The sequence below is a fragment of the Malus sylvestris genome, chromosome 1 (assembly GCF_916048215.2).
Source record: "Malus sylvestris chromosome 1, drMalSylv7.2, whole genome shotgun sequence".
Taxonomy (NCBI): domain Eukaryota; kingdom Viridiplantae; phylum Streptophyta; class Magnoliopsida; order Rosales; family Rosaceae; genus Malus; species Malus sylvestris.
The window spans coordinates 27243057-27263180 of NC_062260.1; the positions used below are offsets into that span (position 1 = coordinate 27243057).

Genomic DNA, 20124 nt, shown 5'->3' on the forward strand with positions numbered 1-20124 from the left:
TCAAATAGAAGAATAGCTGTAGTAAACTTCTACGGGAGGTGGAGCTTCAGAAATTACCGAGAATATAACAAAGACTCCGAACAATACTGTGATGATGGTGGTGAAGTTGACGAGAAAGGCCTCGGTCCCAAATTTATCGAGTCCCGATCTCTCGAGGAATGTGAGCTTCTCTAAGAACCCTAATGAAGAATCGCCAACAGCCAGTACGTACACGATGATTCCAAACACCACATGCCATAGAATAGACTCCCTCCTCAGTGTAGGACTCCCTCCGGGGAAGAAGAAGGTCACGAACCCATATGTCCACTACCCATTCAGATCGATATGTCCAAATTTAGAGGAAAATAGAAAAATTAAAAGTATAAATAATAACCCCTAAATAGCCAGTTTCACAAGAAATATGATCACGATTGTTTAATTTGCGCATGTATGTGAGTGACTGTCAGTTGTTGATTCATATGTATATGGTTCAATAAGATTGACATGCGTACATTAACAATAAAACCACTCACACCAGCGAGGAAAATTGTCGAAAGCAAACATCGTAGGTGGTATTAGAGAATACTTGAATACCATAGAGAACGATCACCCCAATTCCAATCCAGGCGTGCAAACTGTACATATTGGCAATTCCACTCACATTGTGGTTCTTGAACGCAAGATAAATACCAATGATCCCAAGAGCCAATGCGAGAGCATGAAGAACCAAGTGTATCACTTTCTTCATCTTTTTATTGAAAGGCAGTGATTTGTAACTAACCATGGCTGCAATTTTTGGTTGTACAAATCAAGGTTCGACAGTCAGACCAAGTGAAAAACTCAATATACCGCAAGTGCGGAAATATTTTGCAAAAATCACAAACTAGTTTTAATTACCTTCTCCTCCCAAGATAATTAAGCCAAGTAACATGAGAACAGGATGGAGCTGTACCAGAAAAAAAAAAAGAAAAAAAAAGGAAATATTACGAATTTAGAATGACAACATAAAAGCAGGTGTATGATAACACAAATGAAATATCACCAATGATGTTTGAACGTTGCGTTAATGGTTTCTCTGAGTTCTGACCTTAATGACCTTTTTTCTTTTCTTCAGTAATCACTTATTGTACTATACATGCTAATTAAAAAAATTATTTGTTTTATTCTCAGGATATTTACAAGAATACCCACAAGAAATGAAGAAGGAACTACCTATTGATAAGATTCCAAACAGATGTGTTTCTATTTTTACACATGGTTGGGAGATATCCGTCGGAGTAAAAACTACTAATCTAAGCCAACTGATTCTCAAAGAGTGGAAAAAAAAGAAGCATGAGCAGTATGTATTCTAAATTCTTTATTAAATTTGTTATAAGAAATCTAACATTATATATACTTTTAATATATAGGTGGCGTATGAAAAAGGCGGTAGAAGAATTAAAACCTTCAACAACTCCTCACATCATACGCATTTGGAATAAAGTCCAAAAAATTAGGTACAACACCATTTCTTACCTATTTATGTTTAATTGCATTCTCCATATCATTCTACAAATTAATTATCTCAAATTTAAAAAATTTTAAAAAAACAATTTATGGGTGCAAGAAAAAGATTAATAGTGATCAAACAACTTTTCTAAATACAGTAACTCTTCTCTTATTTTCATATGAATGTATACTATCAATTCAAATTGCATTCAATTTTCAAATAGAAATAAAATTGCATTTTTCTATCAGTTTTACAAGCATCACACCCGTCTTAAAGTACAAAAGTTGAAGTACAAGATTAAGGTAACATTTCTTACTATTTAATTTTGTAAACATGATTACAATTAGTTACTTCAAACTTGACAATTTATTTATTTTTCAGTGTTCTAAAAGTAACTGGAGTAAAAGTATTGCTATGGGAAAATTATCGAAGTTAAATGACACACCCCGTCCCGAAGGAGGGCATGCTGGCCGTCACGTGAGAGTGACGTAACCATTTGCACAGTACGGAAGCTTTAATTATACAATTTATACGTTGATACACCCGAAGGTGAGTCCTAATTTGGTCCATTCTGTCAGAACCCCGCTGAAATCCTCGTAGTCACCACACCTTTGTGATTCCTGAACCTGGAGGGGCGCAAAACCAAAATTGAGTGGGTCAGTAAAACCATTATTTTCCAAATCCAAACATTTTTTCAAAACGTTGTAACCCCTCTCCGTAAAACCTGTATATTTTCCCAGAAATGTAAAATATAATTATACATATATATTCTCAATACTTTAATTCATTAACTCAACATTTTTTTTCTTTATCAATCATGCCATGCCATGTCTAATTCAACAGTTAAGTATGGATGCATCAACAATAATCATATCAGGTGCAAGAAAGTAATCAACCGGAGGCCCTCTAATAGCCCTGTACGGTTGAACCTAGAGCTCAAAATCTATCATTATCACTCTACCGGAGTCACCTCTGTGACCCGTCCGGCCTTCTGCACACAAGTTACGCTCTAGTGCTTCTCATAAATCATCTGTGCACATAATCTAAGGTCACCCACCAGTCGGAATCTCACTAACACTCTCGCGACTGGTCTGTCGTACCCACTCCGCGTGGACTGTACGACTAGCATCTACTTGGATCCAAGGCGAGCGTGCGATGCGGTGAATACTATAAGCACTAAACCATGGTGCAGGATTTGAGCTCAATATATATCATCATCATCATAACAGTAATTAAATACTCACCTGTGCGTCCACCGCACCATTTCATACATATGCATCATAAATCAATTCTTACCTGTGCGTCCACCGCACCAATTCATACATATGCATCATAAATCAATTCTTACATGTGCGTCCACCGCACCAATTCATACATTTGCATCATATATTAATTCATGCATGGCATTTCAACTCACATTTCTATATACTTTTCATATCAATTCTATGCATGGTATTTCACTTCCCGTTTTTCCACATAACTCATATGCATTTCATTTTAAACATATTTTCATTTCAATTCAATTTCTGGGAAACGTCAAGTATATATATATATACGGAAAACAAAACTGCCCACTCACCTGGAGTTCGTCCAACAACTCCCTAGCACCACACATCACGGCGTCACGACGATCGCCGCCTAGAATAGTAATCAAATCCAACCTCAGAATTCATATCGATAGAATATATAACTTATATAAAATACGTCACTACGTTGATCGATCCGGAAGATCTGCCACTCAGATTTTAAATCCATAACTTCCAGAGGTCCACATTATACCTCTAGGACAACATCCTAAAATTTCATTACCATCCAACGGTCGGATCTCCGTCAATTTCCAAAACTAAGTGACGGTTAACATTTTATATTATGGACTTACAATTCCAATTCCGGAAGATCCGTAACTCGGATTCCCAATCCGTAAGTTCCAATAATCCTCAAATATTACGTATTACAACGTATCAAAGTTTGGTGACGATCCAACGGTCGGATCATCAATTCACATTTTCACCAAAACTATAAAACGTTATTCGAACACCTAACCAACAATCCTTAATAACTTTCTTATACGGTGCTCAAATTGGGTATATGAATATACCACAGTGATCTACTCGACGTCACGGACGTCGACATATTTTTAATTTTTATTTTTTATTTTTACTGTAGCACCTTCTTCTTCCTTGGGTCGCCGGACTGGTTTTTCCGGCGGCCGTTTTCTGGGCAGTTTTTCAAATTGCCATAACTTTGTCATTTCTCAACGAAATCAAGTGATTCAAAAACGAAAGTTGTAGCCCTTGAAGAGACAAAGAGAATGGTACCTTGTAAAACACCTAGTTCGCCGTGGTTTGGCCGGAAACTGCCTCGAAAGCTTCGGAGGTCGCCGGAAACTGGGTATTTTTCAAATGAGTATAACTTCTTCAATACTCAACGAAATTGAGTGAAACAAAAAGGAAAGTTGTAGTACTTGACTAGACGAAGAGATTGATACCTACCTCGACGCCTAACTCGCCGGGGATTCGCCGGAAAACGCCTCGAAAGCTCCGGCCAAACTTTGAGCTTGTCGATCTCCGTGTTCTTACGTCCAAAAACTTCCAACGAAGCACTCCGAGCTTCCTTGGGACCTCACTAAGCTCGCTGTGATCTTGTTTTAGCCTAAAACGTAGTCATTTAGAAGATCATGAACAGTGCTCTTCCACGGGGAGTTTAGAATCTAGGTTTTCCGAAGTAAAACTTACCTGAAATTGGTGTCTACGTGATCGTGGAAGTTCCAGGAGTCCAAATGTGGTCTTATCTTGGACGTTTGTTTATGTTTTAGGTGGTTTTGGGTGAGGTTGAGCGTCGGAGAGGAAGAGAGAGAACTGAGAGTGAGAGAGAGTCGTGAGGGAAGAGAGAGAGTGAACTGAGAGAGAGAGACAGGGTACGGGAAAGAGGGAGAGAATTGAGGGGTGTGGGATCCTACCCAATCCCCAACTACAAAATTCTAACCTAAATTTAAATCTAAGTCTCCACTCTACTTACCAAATTTTAAGAGCTTAGATATAACGAACGTAAAAAATTATACCTTAGCCACGTATTAGGGGCATTTTCGTAATTTCACATCCTCGGAATTAAAAATTCCGGAACGGGCTGTGACAATCTTCCCTCCTTATAGAATTTCGTCCCCGAAATTCCACAACCAATCCAAACATCTACTCATACCAACCTCGGTAAATCTCTCTTATCCGATTCTCTTTCTCCCACGTAATTTTCTTCCACTGAATGATTTCCTTCACAAAACTTTTACCATTTACTCTATCTTAATTCTCAGGACCTTCTTTTTCCACTCCATATTATACTTTTCAATGGTGAACACTTCGAAAATATAAAACCATTTACCTTATATACTCGATTAGTGGCATATCCATCTCTTGATCTCTTTTGTCATTCCTGGTTACTTTTAGGTTAACTTAATCACATGAATACTTTGAGGAGACTCATCCATAGTCTCAGGGTCTACTAAAACTCATTCTTGATCGAATCTTTCTCTACCCAGAAACATTCCATTCACAAGTCATCAAAAACCGACTCACGTGACACATTTCATGGTCCTTATGGCGTTACTTCGGAAACTGCACAACCAACATACTTAAGAAACTTAGCAGTTCCGTAATCCAATTCTCTTTTCCATAAAACAAATAAGTAGTGTTGCACTGTCTGGGAAAGGTTGTTACTCAACACTGGAGTAAATGTACTAACTTGTTACTTAACAAGTATAACTTCTTCTCGATCTTCCATTCTTAATTTTTTTTTTTTTTCCGTTGGTTTTCAATCCACAAGATGATACTCTTGGCAAACGTGCCAGACATTAATCTTACTGTAGTCTTCTCACCAAGTGCTTCAGCTAGAACAAACTTTATGATCCCCCTGATCGTACAATCATGTTCATTAAGCAATACAATTCATTTTCGCTGCCTCATATCAAAATCCTTCCGAGTAATGGATATTGAAGACTTTTTGGATTCGTAAAAAAAAAAAATCTTGCATTCCCACTAAAATATAATGTCTCCATAACTTCACAGCAAGAATGGTAATCGTGACTTCCAAATCACCAGTAGGGTAATTCATCTTATGAGATTCCATTTATCGTGAAACGTATGCAATCACCCTAACATTTGCATCAACATGCCTCCAATACCATTCAAGAAACATCACTAAAAATTTATGATTACCACTATTCTCTGGGAATACCAAAATACGTGCATGAGTGAGGAAATACTTCAGTTGTTGAATCCTTTGCTCACAATTTCCTTCCCACTCATACATAACCTCTTTTCTCAACCGTCTCGTCAATGACAAAGCAATGACTGAAAAATCTTTCACAACCATCCAAGATAGCCTGGTAAGCTAAGAAATTCCAAATCTCAATTACGACTCGTGGTTGTTCCAAATTCTCAATTTCTGCTATCTTTTAAGGATTCACTTGAATACCTTAAACAGATATAACAAATCTTAGAATGCCACTTGATTCATCTAACTTTAGCATTTGCTACTTAGCATACAACCAACGTTCTCTCAATCTTTGTAACATCAACTTAAAATATCTAACATGCTCTGCTCTAGGCTTAGAGTATACCAGCACATCTTCAATGAAAATGATATCAATCTATCAAGGCATTATTGGAATACTTCATCCATCAACTCATAAAACAGCATGAGTATCCACATAGCATCACCAAACTTCATAAAGACTATAACAAGTCCAGAAAACCATCTTATGATCAACGTCACTTATAATATTCAATTGGTAGTAACCAGATCTCAATTCAATCTTTGAATCTTCGCAATTACTTCTAAGCTGGTTAAATAAACATCAGTACATTACCATGGATAACGGTTCTCAATCGTTACCCGACTCCATTGTCTATAATTAATGAACAGTCTCAGGATCCATTTTCTTTCTCATCAACAAACTGGGGCTCCTCAAAAGTATTGTACTAGGTTGAATGAAACTTTTGTCAACCAATTCTTTCAACTGAATTTCCAATTCCCTTAACTCATCATGAACCAATTTCCAATATAAATTTATACCTGGCAACAAATCAATAATGAACCTCATATCTCTGCCTGAAGACAATCCAGGTATACTTTCAGGGAAGACATCAAGAAAAGTCTAACCCTTTCGACATTATTCACACTACTCCAAACAACATCATTTAGCACCACATGAGCTAAGTATTTTTTTTTTTTTGACAGCCTTTCAAAAACAATCTCTTTGCTCTCACAGCATAAATAACGGCCTGACTCAATCCACTTTGCATACTTACAAAAGTAATCTCTGGTCATCCAGATCGATGGAAAGTAACTGGTTTCCCGTAACATTCCATCTAGTCACAACTATAAACAATCACTCTAATGGAATAAAATTAATTGACCCAATACATACTTTATTATTACTGAACATTCTAAGTAAGTACAACACTAACATAAAATAACCTACCGGTTTGCTTGCTTAACGAATCCACGAATGAGTTATTAATATTACGGTCTGCAGCCCGCAATACTGATAAATCATCGTTGTCTCGATAAGTAGGCAACCACTCACAAAGATATAACATTACTATTTTGTCACTCAATGCAAAATACATACACTCGTCTCAACTACATTTATTTACCATTCTCTAGGTAATATCATACATAATAAGAAATATATCAGCCGAAGTCAACTAGAATGACCAATACGGCTGATTCAACTCTTATCTCAATAATACGTCGGCCGGATCCACTCCGCGTGGTCGGTACGGCCGAGCCTCTAACTACCAATTTCTCATGTGTCAATCGAATCCACTTCTCATGGTCTGTACGGCTGAACATATAACTCATCAAATCTCTCTGTACTCACGGTCAATCCGACCAAACTACTAAGTCCATAAACCTGCTGAATCGATACTACGATGTCATAGAAAACTGTTGGGTACAACTGATTTTAGGGACGATTCACAATTCTGTGTCCCCTCTGTTCACATAAACACATTCATTAATTTCACACTTCCCAAAATGTTAATTTTTGTACCTGCTGCACAAGGTACATTTCCTTTACTCGAAACACCTTGTCTCAAATATCTGGGATTACCAGTATATCCATCACTTTTATTCTGACCAGCGACATTAAAAACTCAGCTGGAAGAATTAACTTTAGCTTCACTTCTTTCGAAGCTCTGAATCTTTCTATCTCCTTGATATGACGAATAATTAACTTTATCGTCTTCTTTTAATTCCCATTCATTTCTTATTCTTCTTTATTCTCGTTGATCATGTTCTCAGAGTCCTCAAGACTCAACAGCATCTCGTATATTCCTGGTAAGAAGTATAATGGATAGTGGTCACCCAAAATACCACTTCCCTTTTTGCCACCCAGCTTAAAACAACATAACACCTCCACCAAATTAACAACAATATCTGGATGGAACGAGGCAGGTCTGAAAACTTTCTATAATATCCCTCGATCATCACCTTCCTTGTCTCATATTTGTAAACTCTTGTTTACTACCATCGATCAATGCCGGAGGAATAAACTTTTCCTTAAACAAGTCCTTAAACAATTTTAAATCGGCTGTTCCTCCGGTGACAACAAATCATACTCCTGTTTCCACCAGGATACAAATTCATACCCAAAACTAGGTAGTCGTCTCAACCCCTTGTCAAAAGGAAATTTCCATTGACTTGCATAATCTGAAACATCTTTTCCAAATGGTTAAACCGTTACTTCGCTCCCTCAGGTTCATCATTTCATAAGGTGATTCAAATTCAACTCATAACCCGTCTTAAAATGTCCATTTTGATAATATACTGAATCACCATAATAATAGTTTCCCCCAAACCGCTAAATCAGGGAGACTAAATTCCTCTAACTACGTGGTTTGCTACGAGGCGGTGTAGTTCTGACAGAATTCACTATAAACTTCTCAAGATGTCCAAAATTGCAACCATGCTCTGATACCAACTGACACACCCCGTCCCGAAGGAGGGCATGCTGGCCGTCACGTGAGAGTGACGTAACCATTTGCACAGTACGGAAGCTTTAATTATACAATTTATACGTTGATACACCCGAAGGTGAGTCCTAATTTGGTCCATTCTGTCAGAACCCCGCTGAAATCCTCGTAGTCACCACACCTTTGTGATTCCTGAACCTGGAGGGGCGCAAAACCAAAATTGAGTGGGTCAGTAAAACCATTATTTTCCAAATCCAAACATTTTTTCAAAACGTTGTAACCCCTCTCCGTAAAACCTGTATATTTTCCCAGAAATGTAAAATATAATTATACATATATATTCTCAATACTTTAATTCATTAACTCAACATTTTTTTTCTTTATCAATCATGCCATGCCATGTCTAATTCAACAGTTAAGTATGGATGCATCAACAATAATCATATCAGGTGCAAGAAAGTAATCAACCGGAGGCCCTCTAATAGCCCTGTACGGTTGAACCTAGAGCTCAAAATCTATCATTATCACTCTACCGGAGTCACCTCTGTGACCCGTCCGGCCTTCTGCACACAAGTTACGCTCTAGTGCTTCTCATAAATCATCTGTGCACATAATCTAAGGTCACCCACCAGTCGGAATCTCACTAACACTCTCGCGACTGGTCTGTCGTACCCACTCCGCGTGGACTGTACGACTAGCATCTACTTGGATCCAAGGCGAGCGTGCGATGCGGTGAATACTATAAGCACTAAACCATGGTGCAGGATTTGAGCTCAATATATATCATCATCATCATAACAGTAATTAAATACTCACCTGTGCGTCCACCGCACCATTTCATACATATGCATCATAAATCAATTCTTACCTGTGCGTCCACCGCACCAATTCATACATATGCATCATAAATCAATTCTTACATGTGCGTCCACCGCACCAATTCATACATTTGCATCATATATTAATTCATGCATGGCATTTCAACTCACATTTCTATATACTTTTCATATCAATTCTATGCATGGTATTTCACTTCCCGTTTTTCCACATAACTCATATGCATTTCATTTTAAACATATTTTCATTTCAATTCAATTTCTGGGAAACGTCAAGTATATATATATATACGGAAAACAAAACTGCCCACTCACCTGGAGTTCGTCCAACAACTCCCTAGCACCACACATCACGGCGTCACGACGATCGCCGCCTAGAATAGTAATCAAATCCAACCTCAGAATTCATATCGATAGAATATATAACTTATATAAAATACGTCACTACGTTGATCGATCCGGAAGATCTGCCACTCAGATTTTAAATCCATAACTTCCAGAGGTCCACATTATACCTCTAGGACAACATCCTAAAATTTCATTACCATCCAACGGTCGGATCTCCGTCAATTTCCAAAACTAAGTGACGGTTAACATTTTATATTATGGACTTACAATTCCAATTCCGGAAGATCCGTAACTCGGATTCCCAATCCGTAAGTTCCAATAATCCTCAAATATTACGTATTACAACGTATCAAAGTTTGGTGACGATCCAACGGTCGGATCATCAATTCACATTTTCACCAAAACTATAAAACGTTATTCGAACACCTAACCAACAATCCTTAATAACTTTCTTATACGGTGCTCAAATTGGGTATATGAATATACCACAGTGATCTACTCGACGTCACGGACGTCGACATATTTTTAATTTTTATTTTTTATTTTTACTGTAGCACCTTCTTCTTCCTTGGGTCGCCGGACTGGTTTTTCCGGCGGCCGTTTTCTGGGCAGTTTTTCAAATTGCCATAACTTTGTCATTTCTCAACGAAATCAAGTGATTCAAAAACGAAAGTTGTAGCCCTTGAAGAGACAAAGAGAATGGTACCTTGTAAAACACCTAGTTCGCCGTGGTTTGGCCGGAAACTGCCTCGAAAGCTTCGGAGGTCGCCGGAAACTGGGTATTTTTCAAATGAGTATAACTTCTTCAATACTCAACGAAATTGAGTGAAACAAAAAGGAAAGTTGTAGTACTTGACTAGACGAAGAGATTGATACCTACCTCGACGCCTAACTCGCCGGGGATTCGCCGGAAAACGCCTCGAAAGCTCCGGCCAAACTTTGAGCTTGTCGATCTCCGTGTTCTTACGTCCAAAAACTTCCAACGAAGCACTCCGAGCTTCCTTGGGACCTCACTAAGCTCGCTGTGATCTTGTTTTAGCCTAAAACGTAGTCATTTAGAAGATCATGAACAGTGCTCTTCCACGGGGAGTTTAGAATCTAGGTTTTCCGAAGTAAAACTTACCTGAAATTGGTGTCTACGTGATCGTGGAAGTTCCAGGAGTCCAAATGTGGTCTTATCTTGGACGTTTGTTTATGTTTTAGGTGGTTTTGGGTGAGGTTGAGCGTCGGAGAGGAAGAGAGAGAACTGAGAGTGAGAGAGAGTCGTGAGGGAAGAGAGAGAGTGAACTGAGAGAGAGAGACAGGGTACGGGAAAGAGGGAGAGAATTGAGGGGTGTGGGATCCTACCCAATCCCCAACTACAAAATTCTAACCTAAATTTAAATCTAAGTCTCCACTCTACTTACCAAATTTTAAGAGCTTAGATATAACGAACGTAAAAAATTATACCTTAGCCACGTATTAGGGGCATTTTCGTAATTTCACATCCTCGGAATTAAAAATTCCGGAACGGGCTGTGACATAAAGGTATTTAGGTTAAATTGCTTACAATCTTTATATTTGGGATTGTGCATTATAATGCATTATTCACATCTTAATCAGTTAGACTTCTTAATTTATCATCATTGCTTGCAGATTAACCATGAAAATCTAAAGCATCAAGTGCAAGCAAATGGATGGCAAGTATGGCGGAAGGACGAAAAACTTGACAACTAGATATTCATTATTCGTGAAATCAAGAATGTCTTTATTTGTGAAGTCAAGCATTAACTAGATATTCATTATGTAAAACTAAATTATTGCTCCTATCAGTTGTGTCCATTCTTGATTTGATGAAATCCACTTTATTTTTTTTCTTCGTATTCCTACATAAACCCAAAAAAGAAAGAGAACGCAATATTTTTTTTTTTGACAAAAGAAAAGATAACATGGGGAAAAATATATGCAATAACAGTAACTTGCATATTAATATCAATGCAGAGAAGAGCTACTTAATGTTTTTATCTACTCTTTTTTTATTTACATCTACTTACTATTGTTCATGAACTTTAGATAGGAACTTGAATCCAAATATCTCATGTTGTTTGACAATTGTATGAATAACATTTAAATCATTACTTTACGCAAATTGAAAACAAAAAACATGACAACTTATTAAGACTTGCATGGTAAAGAAAAAGTTCATCTTTGCACAATACATTTAAAGTATATCTTGACAATTACAATGAAAAAAAAAAACTAACATAATACACCTTTAGGGGCGCGTAGCACCCGTGATGCAAAAATAGTATATATATATATATATATATATATAATCGTTGGTCTTCCATAATCCGGCCAACAAATTAAAACTAATTATTGGTTTCATTTACATCACAACATAATGGTGGTGTATTATGCTCATGATCGAGAAATAAAATACAACATGCGTTTTAAGATTGCTCGAAATCTTACAATTATCTCTACATAAATTACACCCTCGCCCAATTAAATAGAAATAAATAAATTGAGGCATGCCAATAATTATGGATAAAAAAAGTGGTCACATGTCTTATTATGTATGCATAAATAGCTACACATAAAATTATAGAAACCCCATGCTGCCATGAATGCTTCAGTCCTTATATATAGAAGAATGGATGTTGTCATCTTCAACGGGAGCTGGAGCTTCAGAAATTACCGAGAGTATAACGAAGATTCCGAACAGTACTGTGATGATTGCGGTGAAGTTGACAAGAAAGGCCTCGGTCCCAAACTTATCGAGTCCCGAGTTCTCGAGGAATGTGAGCTTCTCTAAGAACCCTAATGAAGCATTGCCAACAGCCAGTAAGTACACGATGATTCCAAACACCACATGCCATGGAATAGACTCACTCTTCAGTGTCGGACTTCCTCCGGGGTAGAAGAAGGTCAGGAACCCATATATCCACTGCATTCATATTGATATGTTCTAACGTAGATAAATAAAAGCCCTAAATAACCAGTTTCTTGAGAAATATTAACCATAATTGTCTGCGCATGCATGTGAGTGGTTGTCAGTTGTTGATGCATGTATATGGTTCAATAAAATTGACATGTGTACATTAACGTGTTAAAAAGTAAATTGCTTACTAATTACTTGTTAGTAAATGGTTTACTTAGTAGATTTTCTATGTCATTTTGTGAAACTGTTTTCTGTTGAGATAGCTTGAGCTCATATGCCAAGTGTAGGCCTTAGATCAGATTTCATTCTAATGGCTCACATGCCTTGTAATTGCCATGTGTCATAATCACAATGGCTTATGTATTGAATGGTGATGATGACTAATGTAAGGAATGAATGAATATATGAAAGTGGAGCACCATTCTAAACGGTTAGAATCTTGCTATTATGAAATATTCTCTCTGCGTCTCTCTCTAGCTTTTCTTCTCTCTTCATTCTTCTTGCTCTCTTCGAAATCCAAATGATCAGATTAATGGAAGCTTACTCAAATCTTTGTAAACCGAACTGTAATAACAGGAGAATATGCAGTACTCGAGAGAGAGAGAGAGAGATTTAGAGAGAGAAGTTGATACTTTCATATGTCATATTTCAGTTACTTCAATCTTACAATATCAAGACTATATACTATATGAAACTGCCTAAGTCACAATATAACTAACTCTAACAGCCTTCCTAATCTTTTGACAAGTGTCTTCATATTCTACCATTGGATTACTATCCTTAACAATCTTAACATGGTATCGCGAGCCTAGGTTCTATCTGGAATCGAGGCATCGGATCTGTGAGGGTTGTGCTCGGAAATCCAACGTGAAATTTCTAGCTCAGTTCATTGATTCAGGTCTCAAATGGCTGGGTTAAGTGGTGGTCATCTTTGGACTTCAATATTCAATGGTAACAACTATGAATTTTGGAAGATCCGAATGAGAACCATTTTCAAATGCATGGAATATGGGATTTGGTTGAAAAGGGTTTTGAAATTCCAGAATCGAAGGGGAAGAAGGTCGAAGCGGAAGGCTCATTAGATTCAGAGAAAACTTCTTTGAGTGATAAGCCAATGAAGGATGCTAAGGCGTTGGGTATCATTCAAAAAGCAGTTTCGGAGGATATTTTTCCTAGAATCTCAAATGAGGAGACCTCAAAGGGCGTTTGGGATATTTTACACCAGGAATTTCATGGTGATAAACAAGTGAGATCCATCAAACTACAGGGTCTACATCGTGATTTCGAGTACACAAGGATGAAGGATGATGAAACCTTGTCTGTGTATCTCACTCGTCTTCTCGAGCTGGTGAATCAAATGAAAAGGTATGAGAAAGATTTACCCAGAGAGCGTTTGGTTCATAAATTGCTTATAAGCTTGACCAAAGAATTTGATCCAGTTTGCTATATGATCAAGCAAACTAAGGACATTGAAACTATTGAGGTGCAAGAAGTTATTGCTTCTTTGAGAGGATTTTCATAACGCCTTGATAGGCATGCTCAGAATACCACTGAGAGAGCTTTTAGTAGTATGAGTGTGAATCCAAAAGGAACTCAATCAAATCCCTCTTTTGGTAACTCTAAACCAAAGAAGAACTGGAAATCGAAGGGAAAGAAATATGACCCTAAACCTCATAACTTTGTCAATCAAGGTGGCAAAAATGATCAAGGAGGAAAACCATATCAGGCTAAGGGAAAATGCAAACATTATGATAAGCTACACTATGGTGAGTGTTGGTTTAAAGGGAAGCTAAAAATGCCATGGTTGCAATCGATTTGGTCATTTTATCAAGGATTGTGATCAACCAAACAAGGCTAGAAAGCTTGTAAACTTTGCCAATCAGGTAACAGAACCTGCAACCATGTTTTATGCCTGTCATTCTGTTACTATTGGAAGAAATATGAACATATGGTATGTAGACAGTGCACGTAGTAATCATATGACCTCTCATGAATCTTTACTTATTGATGTTGATAAAAATGTGAAGTGTAGAGTTAACATGGGCACTGGAGATTTAGTGCAGTCAATAGGCAAAAGTACCCTGGTTATAGAGATGAAAGGTGTGACTAGATATATTAAAGAGGTTATGATTGTACCTGGATTGGATAAAAATTTATTGAGTGTATGGTAGATGGTAGAACATGGATATTGGCTTGTGTTTGGTGATTACATGGTTGATATATATGCAGATAGACAGATGGAAGATTTGATTGCAAGTGTTCAAATGAAAGGAAACAGATGTTTTCCCTTAAGTCTAGAATATGTTAATCCTCTTATGACTAATAGAGCAACTGTTGAAAAGTCGTCTTGGTTGTGGCATAGAAGATATGGACATCTAAACTACATCAGTTTGATGCTCTTGCAAGAGGAGGAAATGGTGCAGGGTTTACCTAGACTACAAGTCACTGAGCATGTTTGCTATGGAACTGATTCACTCTGATATCTGTGGTCCAATGCAGATCACTACTCTTGGAGGGAACACATTATTCCTTACCTTTATTGATGATCACACTAAAATGTGTTAGGTGTTCTTTTTGCAGCACAAGTCACAAGTCTTCAACATTTTCTTGGAATGAGGGTAACTCAAATTGAAGGGAGTATATTTATACATTAGAAAAAGTATGCTTTGACACTCTTGGATAAATTTGGGCTCAAAGACTGCAAGCTAGTGAGCACTCCATTGGTTACAACTGAAAATTTGAGAAGTGATGATAATAGTGAACCCGCAGATGAAAGTTTATACAGGAAAATTGTTGGGAGTCTGCTACCAAACTAGATATTATGTTCTCTGGTAGCCTACTTGCATGATTCATGCATAAACCTTCCAAGAAGCACTATGGAACTACTAAAAGGGTTCTAAGGTATATCCAGGGAACAATTGATTTTGGGATTGAATATGTGGTTGGAAAGTCTACTCTATTAATTGGCTACTGTGATAGTAACTGTAGTGGATTTGAGGAGGACATGAAAAACACCTCATGGTATGCTTTTTCATTTGGAAGTGGGGCATTTTCATGGGCCTCAGTTAAACAACACAGTGTGGCACTCTCAACTGCAGAAGTTGAGTATGTCAGCATAGCTGAAGCAACTACACATGCCATTTGGTTTAGATTTGTGCTTGAAGACTTTGGAGAAGAGCACGCCACTGCAACTCCCTTATTCTGTGATAACACCTCAGCTATAGCTATGTCTAAGAACCCTATGTTTCATCAGAGAACCAAACATATTGGCAGAAAGTTTCACTTCATTAGAGATGCAATTCAAGAATGATTGATTGATTTGATTTACTACAAGAGTGAAGAACAGATTGCAGACATCTTTACAAAGGCTCTTCCCAAAGACAGGTTCAACTACCTGAGAAGCCTACTTGGTGTGAAATCAGTTAGCAATTTAGAAGGGAGTGTTGAAAAGTAAATTGCTTACTAATTACTTGTTAGTAAATGGTTTACTTAGTAGATTTTTTATTTGTCATTTTGTGAAACTGTTTTCTGTTGAGATAGCTTAAGCTCCTATGTCAAGTGTAGGCCTTAGATCAGTTTTCATTCTAATGGCTCACATGCCTTGTAATTGCCATGTGTCATAATCACAATGGCTTATGTATTGAATGGTGATGATGACTGATGTAAGGAATGAATGAACATATGAAAGTGGAGCACCATTCTAAACGGTTAGAATGTTGCTGTTATGAAATATTCTCTCTGCTTCTCTCTCTAGCTTTTCTTCTCTCTTCATTCTTCTTGCTCTCTTCAAAATCCAAATGATCAGATTAATGGAAGCTTACTCAAATCTTAACATAACGACTAAAACCACTCACACGAGCGTGGACAATTGTCGAAAACAATCCTCGTGGTTGGGATTAGGGTATACCTGAATTCCATAGAGAACAATCACCCCAATTCCAATCCAGGAGTGCAAACTGTACAGATTGGCAATTCCACTCTCATTGTGGTTCTTGAACACAAGATAAATACCAATGATCCCAAGAGCCAATGCGAGGGTATGAAGAACCAAGTGTATCACTTTCTTCGTCTCTTTATTGAAAGGCAGTGATTTGTGACTAACAATGGCTGCAATTTTTGGTTTTACGAATCAAGGTTCGACAGTTAGACCAAATGAAAAACTCAGCACGTAAAATTTACCACAAGATCAACCATCATGCTACGAAAATATTTTGCAAAAATCACAAGCTAGTTTTAATTACCTTCACCTCCCATGATAATTATGCCAAGTAACATGAGAACAGGATGGAGCTGTACCAGAAAAACAAAAAAAACAAGGAAATTAATATTATGAATTTAGAATGACTATATAAAAGCGCAGTGAGAATAGTAAATATTTTAGTTTTTTTCTCTATCACTCTCTTCCTCTCTCCTTTGATTTCAAAAATAAAAATAAAAATAAATTTCACACACAAAGGGTGTGCCCATATGCTAGTGTAATTAATGATAATCCTCCATTCAGATATTTCCAGAAGCAGATAAATACGTGAGTTGTTTGACCTCTGTGTCACAACAAACTTGGACAGGCATGTGAATGTCCACACTCTTACACTCACATTTATTAATTTCTATCCCATTAATTCCAACTACCAACCATTTTTCTGGAAGCCAGATGCCATACGTGTTCTCATAATCTGATTTAAAAAATAATCAATTATCGTGGTCCATAAAATATATTATTAAAAAACTATTATTGACATTTCGAAAAAACAGTCATATTAGAATCATCGCATTGTGTCAAGCGTAGACGTATTTTTGGTAAGAATGGTGGGTGAACTTGTGAAAGGTACTTAACCGTTTCTAAAAATAATCAGAAAATTAGAAAGGGTTTAAGGGTCCATGCATCATTAGTTTCACCTACAATTAAGCAAAAGGCAACCCTAGCTTACTATTGTTAACAAAAGAACCAGCCTGCGTTAAGACCGGCATGTTAGAAGGAGTTGCACTTTAATTGTGTCCTATAACGCTACTAAACTCAATTAGTATATGACTAAATTGTTATTGGCGCTACAAAAACGAGTATATCAATCGAGAAGAAGCATAACTTTAGCATCAAATTAAGGCACGTATATAGAAAATCAATACAAAATAAGAAGTTATTTCTACACCTAAGAAAACCCAGAAATGGAGAGTGAGAGAGAGAGAGACGTACGTTGAAGATGAGGTTCTTGTTGGTAGCTTCCCATGCCAAACCTCCTCTGAAATGAATGGTCCAAACCAACACCAAAGCCAAAGCCGTAACCCCGAGCGTGTGTACCACAAACGTGAAGGCAACCGCCGGTACCTTTAACGCCATCTCTTTCTCTCTCCTCCTCCCCCGCCCTCCTCTTCTTAATTCTCTCTCTCTCTCTCTCTCTCTCTCTCTCTCTCTCTCTAGTCTCTACGAATTCAGTAAATATCTATATTGTCCACGGGAGGATTTTATCTTGTTTCTTGCTCTCTGTGACTCAGTCCCCTCAAACATTTCCACCAGATTATGGCATTGGCAACCCAATTGGACCGTTGGATGGGGATCATAAACGTCATGTGATGGATGCCACGTGGACCTCATACTTTGATTAAAAGGGGACCCATTCAATGAAAATCCTCTGATTCCGTCCAGCTTCATACAGGGACATATTATAACATGGGTCTCACTCTTTCAGGCTCACAGCCCTGACATTCAGCCCAACGGTTATTTGAGGCCTGAATGTGATTGCAGTTGGGCGCTAAGAAAAGCTAAAAATTCTAGGCCCAACTTGATTTGAGGCCCAAAATAACAGAGCACACGAAATGAAGCGTAAAGAAGCTCAACCAAGACCCTCCAATTGAAAGATAGTAACTTACCTAACACGTGTATTTTACAATCCAACGAGAACCAGCTCACTAATTTGGTTGTTGACACAAACTAGAGGGTCACCTATATTGAAATCTCACACAATTTGTGTGGATCCAAGTACTGGGAATCCTCTAATTTGTGTCTGCAGACGATCGGGTGTGTTGGTCCACCCGATCGAGCATAATTGATTAAGAATAGGAAGGATCATATGTGAATCTCAAAGATTTAGTTTAATAATAGGATTAGTTTAGAATAGTTAATCGAGAGACAGGTGGAGGCAACAATGTCTTCCATCTTTAATGATTTTCACCTTTATCAAGCATTCAATAATAGTCGGACTTAAATACAACCCACCCACCCACTATCCATAGTAAATAGTTTTCTATTAAAACATAAATAAACAAGGAAATAATATGTAAATGTTAATTAAAGATTATATGCGCAATTCGAGATACCGGGTGGTACACTACATGTTATTATATAAGTAAGTAAATTTTTTATTTTTCAAGTGTCCCTCCGCTATATAATGACATGTGGTGTATCACTCCATGTTATGTGCACATTGAAAATTCTACCTAATAAAAAATGTTTTTTTAACAAATTATATTATCTACACTAAGAGAAAGATTGTGAGTTTAGCCTCACAATGGATTAGTAATAATCTAGTTCAAATTCGTCTTTAACGATAATCGAATGAGATGGGTGAACCCACATATAATTTTTGAATAAACTGGATAACCACTAGAAAAAAGTTCTCCTAGAATGGCCACTTGTATTGGACATGCTACGTGGCCTTTGATTTCAAATCCTAAGCAATAAATTGCTGAATTGGTTGGTGGCTAAACGTGGTTCACAACATAGAAATCAGCTTCAAGGAAGGGAACAGAGACATCTGATGGACATATTGGACCAGTTGTAGTAGGACATATGAAAGAGGATACTAACCTAATAACACGACATTAACTTAAAAACTTAGAATAAGTGACGTCAAATGAGAACTTCAGAATAAGTAGTGTCGAGTTATTGGTTTGATGCCACCGTCGCATCGCAAGCCAATGGTCCACTACTTCAACTTTCTCAAACATTAGTACGTTATTGATTTAGAATACTCAACTCTAACATTTTGGACGAAGGTAGGTCTCTAGTCATCAAAGCATTTAGAAGCATGGTACCCAAATAACATTCATTATTGATCAATATATAGTGCCAATTGGATTTGGAAAATCAGCCTGCGAACTTCAAAGTCTGTTACGTATTAAGGTGCGAAGAATGTCAATTGAAAATGTTTTTGCCTGGTCCTGTCTATACCAGAGAAATAAAAAAGACAATTAAGAAGCTGTTATATTTTACGAAAATAAGAAACCATGTTATACAATTTCCATTTTTCAAATTTATAAGGAAGATATTGCACCAGAAGAAAAAAAAAAACTAAGTGGTAAGAAAAAAAAAAGTTAGGAACCAGAATTTTAAACATCTATTGTAAATCAACATGACGGGAGTAGATGGTTGAACTTATTTTTGAATGTTTATAGAGAATTTAACTATTAACTGTCACGTTATATTGTTTAAAATTCAAGAAATGCTCAAGAGATATTTCAAAGTTTTAAAGTGAGACTCGTCATGTACTACCAAACCCTCTGACATCTTGAATTTTTTATTATAATATGTTATAGTATTGACATGAAAATTAAGGTGCGAATAATGTCAATTGGATTGGAAAT

General features: G+C 37.2%; 3 protein-coding genes and 1 long non-coding RNA gene across 6 annotated transcripts; 1 reads left to right on the plus strand and 3 right to left on the minus strand.

Annotated features, from left to right (window-relative positions):
• On the minus strand, positions 1 to 763 carry LOC126615207 (transmembrane ascorbate ferrireductase 1-like). The gene is made up of 2 exons (XM_050282995.1): positions 566 to 763; positions 1 to 306 (listed from the first exon to the last, which is right to left on the minus strand). Exons 1-2 carry the CDS (start codon positions 761 to 763, stop codon positions 1 to 3), a joined length of 504 nt encoding a protein of 167 aa, XP_050138952.1.
• Positions 764 to 1175: 412 nt separating this feature from the next.
• LOC126615212 (uncharacterized) lies at positions 1176 to 11339 on the plus strand. Its single transcript, XM_050283009.1, has 7 exons — positions 1176 to 1318; positions 1389 to 1475; positions 1585 to 1624; positions 1717 to 1770; positions 1850 to 1899; positions 6068 to 6074; positions 11259 to 11339. Exons 1-7 carry the CDS (start codon positions 1176 to 1178, stop codon positions 11337 to 11339), a joined length of 462 nt encoding a protein of 153 aa, XP_050138966.1.
• On the minus strand, positions 9301 to 11133 carry LOC126615945 (uncharacterized). 2 transcript variants are annotated; one of them, XR_007620951.1, is made up of 3 exons: positions 10747 to 11119; positions 10330 to 10663; positions 9301 to 9649 (listed from the first exon to the last, which is right to left on the minus strand). It is a non-coding gene; the product is annotated as an uncharacterized LOC126615945 (long non-coding RNA). The 2 variants fall into 2 exon arrangements; XR_007620950.1 differs by having other exon boundaries at positions 9301 to 10663; positions 10747 to 11133.
• Positions 11340 to 11968: 629 nt separating the features above from the next.
• On the minus strand, positions 11969 to 18090 carry LOC126615932 (transmembrane ascorbate ferrireductase 1-like). 2 transcript variants are annotated; one of them, XM_050283861.1, is made up of 4 exons: positions 17738 to 18058; positions 16788 to 16836; positions 16454 to 16653; positions 11969 to 12552 (listed from the first exon to the last, which is right to left on the minus strand). In XM_050283861.1, exons 1-4 carry the CDS (start codon positions 17879 to 17881, stop codon positions 12238 to 12240), a joined length of 708 nt encoding a protein of 235 aa, XP_050139818.1. In that variant the 5' UTR covers positions 17882 to 18058; the 3' UTR covers positions 11969 to 12237. The 2 variants fall into 2 exon arrangements, with proteins under 2 accessions (XP_050139818.1, XP_050139826.1); XM_050283869.1 differs by lacking the exon at positions 11969 to 12552 and adding an exon at positions 12930 to 16330 and having other exon boundaries at positions 17738 to 18090.
• Positions 18091 to 20124: the final 2034 nt, after the last annotated feature.

Bases quoted from the DNA above. Each gene is read 5' to 3' on its own strand.
- LOC126615932 (XM_050283861.1), bottom strand. From the start codon at position 17,881: ATGGCGTTAAAGGTACCGGCGGTTGCCTTCACGTTTGTGGTACACACG. The intron at 16,837-17,737 runs GTACGTCTCTCT...TTTCTGGTACAG, and splicing joins ACAAGAACCTCATCTTCAAC to CTCCATCCTGTTCTCATGTT. The intron at 12,553-16,453 runs GTATACCCTAAT...ATATGAATGCAG, and splicing joins TTGTTCTCTATGGAATTCAG to TGGATATATGGGTTCCTGAC.
- LOC126615207 (XM_050282995.1), bottom strand. From the start codon at position 763: ATGGTTAGTTACAAATCACTGCCTTTCAATAAAAAGATGAAGAAAGTG. The intron at 307-565 runs GTATTCTCTAAT...CTGAATGGGTAG, and splicing joins TCGTTCTCTATGGTATTCAA to TGGACATATGGGTTCGTGAC.
- LOC126615212 (XM_050283009.1), top strand. From the start codon at position 1,176: ATGAAGAAGGAACTACCTATTGATAAGATTCCAAACAGATGTGTTTCT. The intron at 1,625-1,716 runs GTAACTCTTCTC...TTTTTCTATCAG, and splicing joins AAACAACTTTTCTAAATACA to TTTTACAAGCATCACACCCG. The intron at 1,771-1,849 runs GTAACATTTCTT...TTTATTTTTCAG, and splicing joins AGTTGAAGTACAAGATTAAG to TGTTCTAAAAGTAACTGGAG.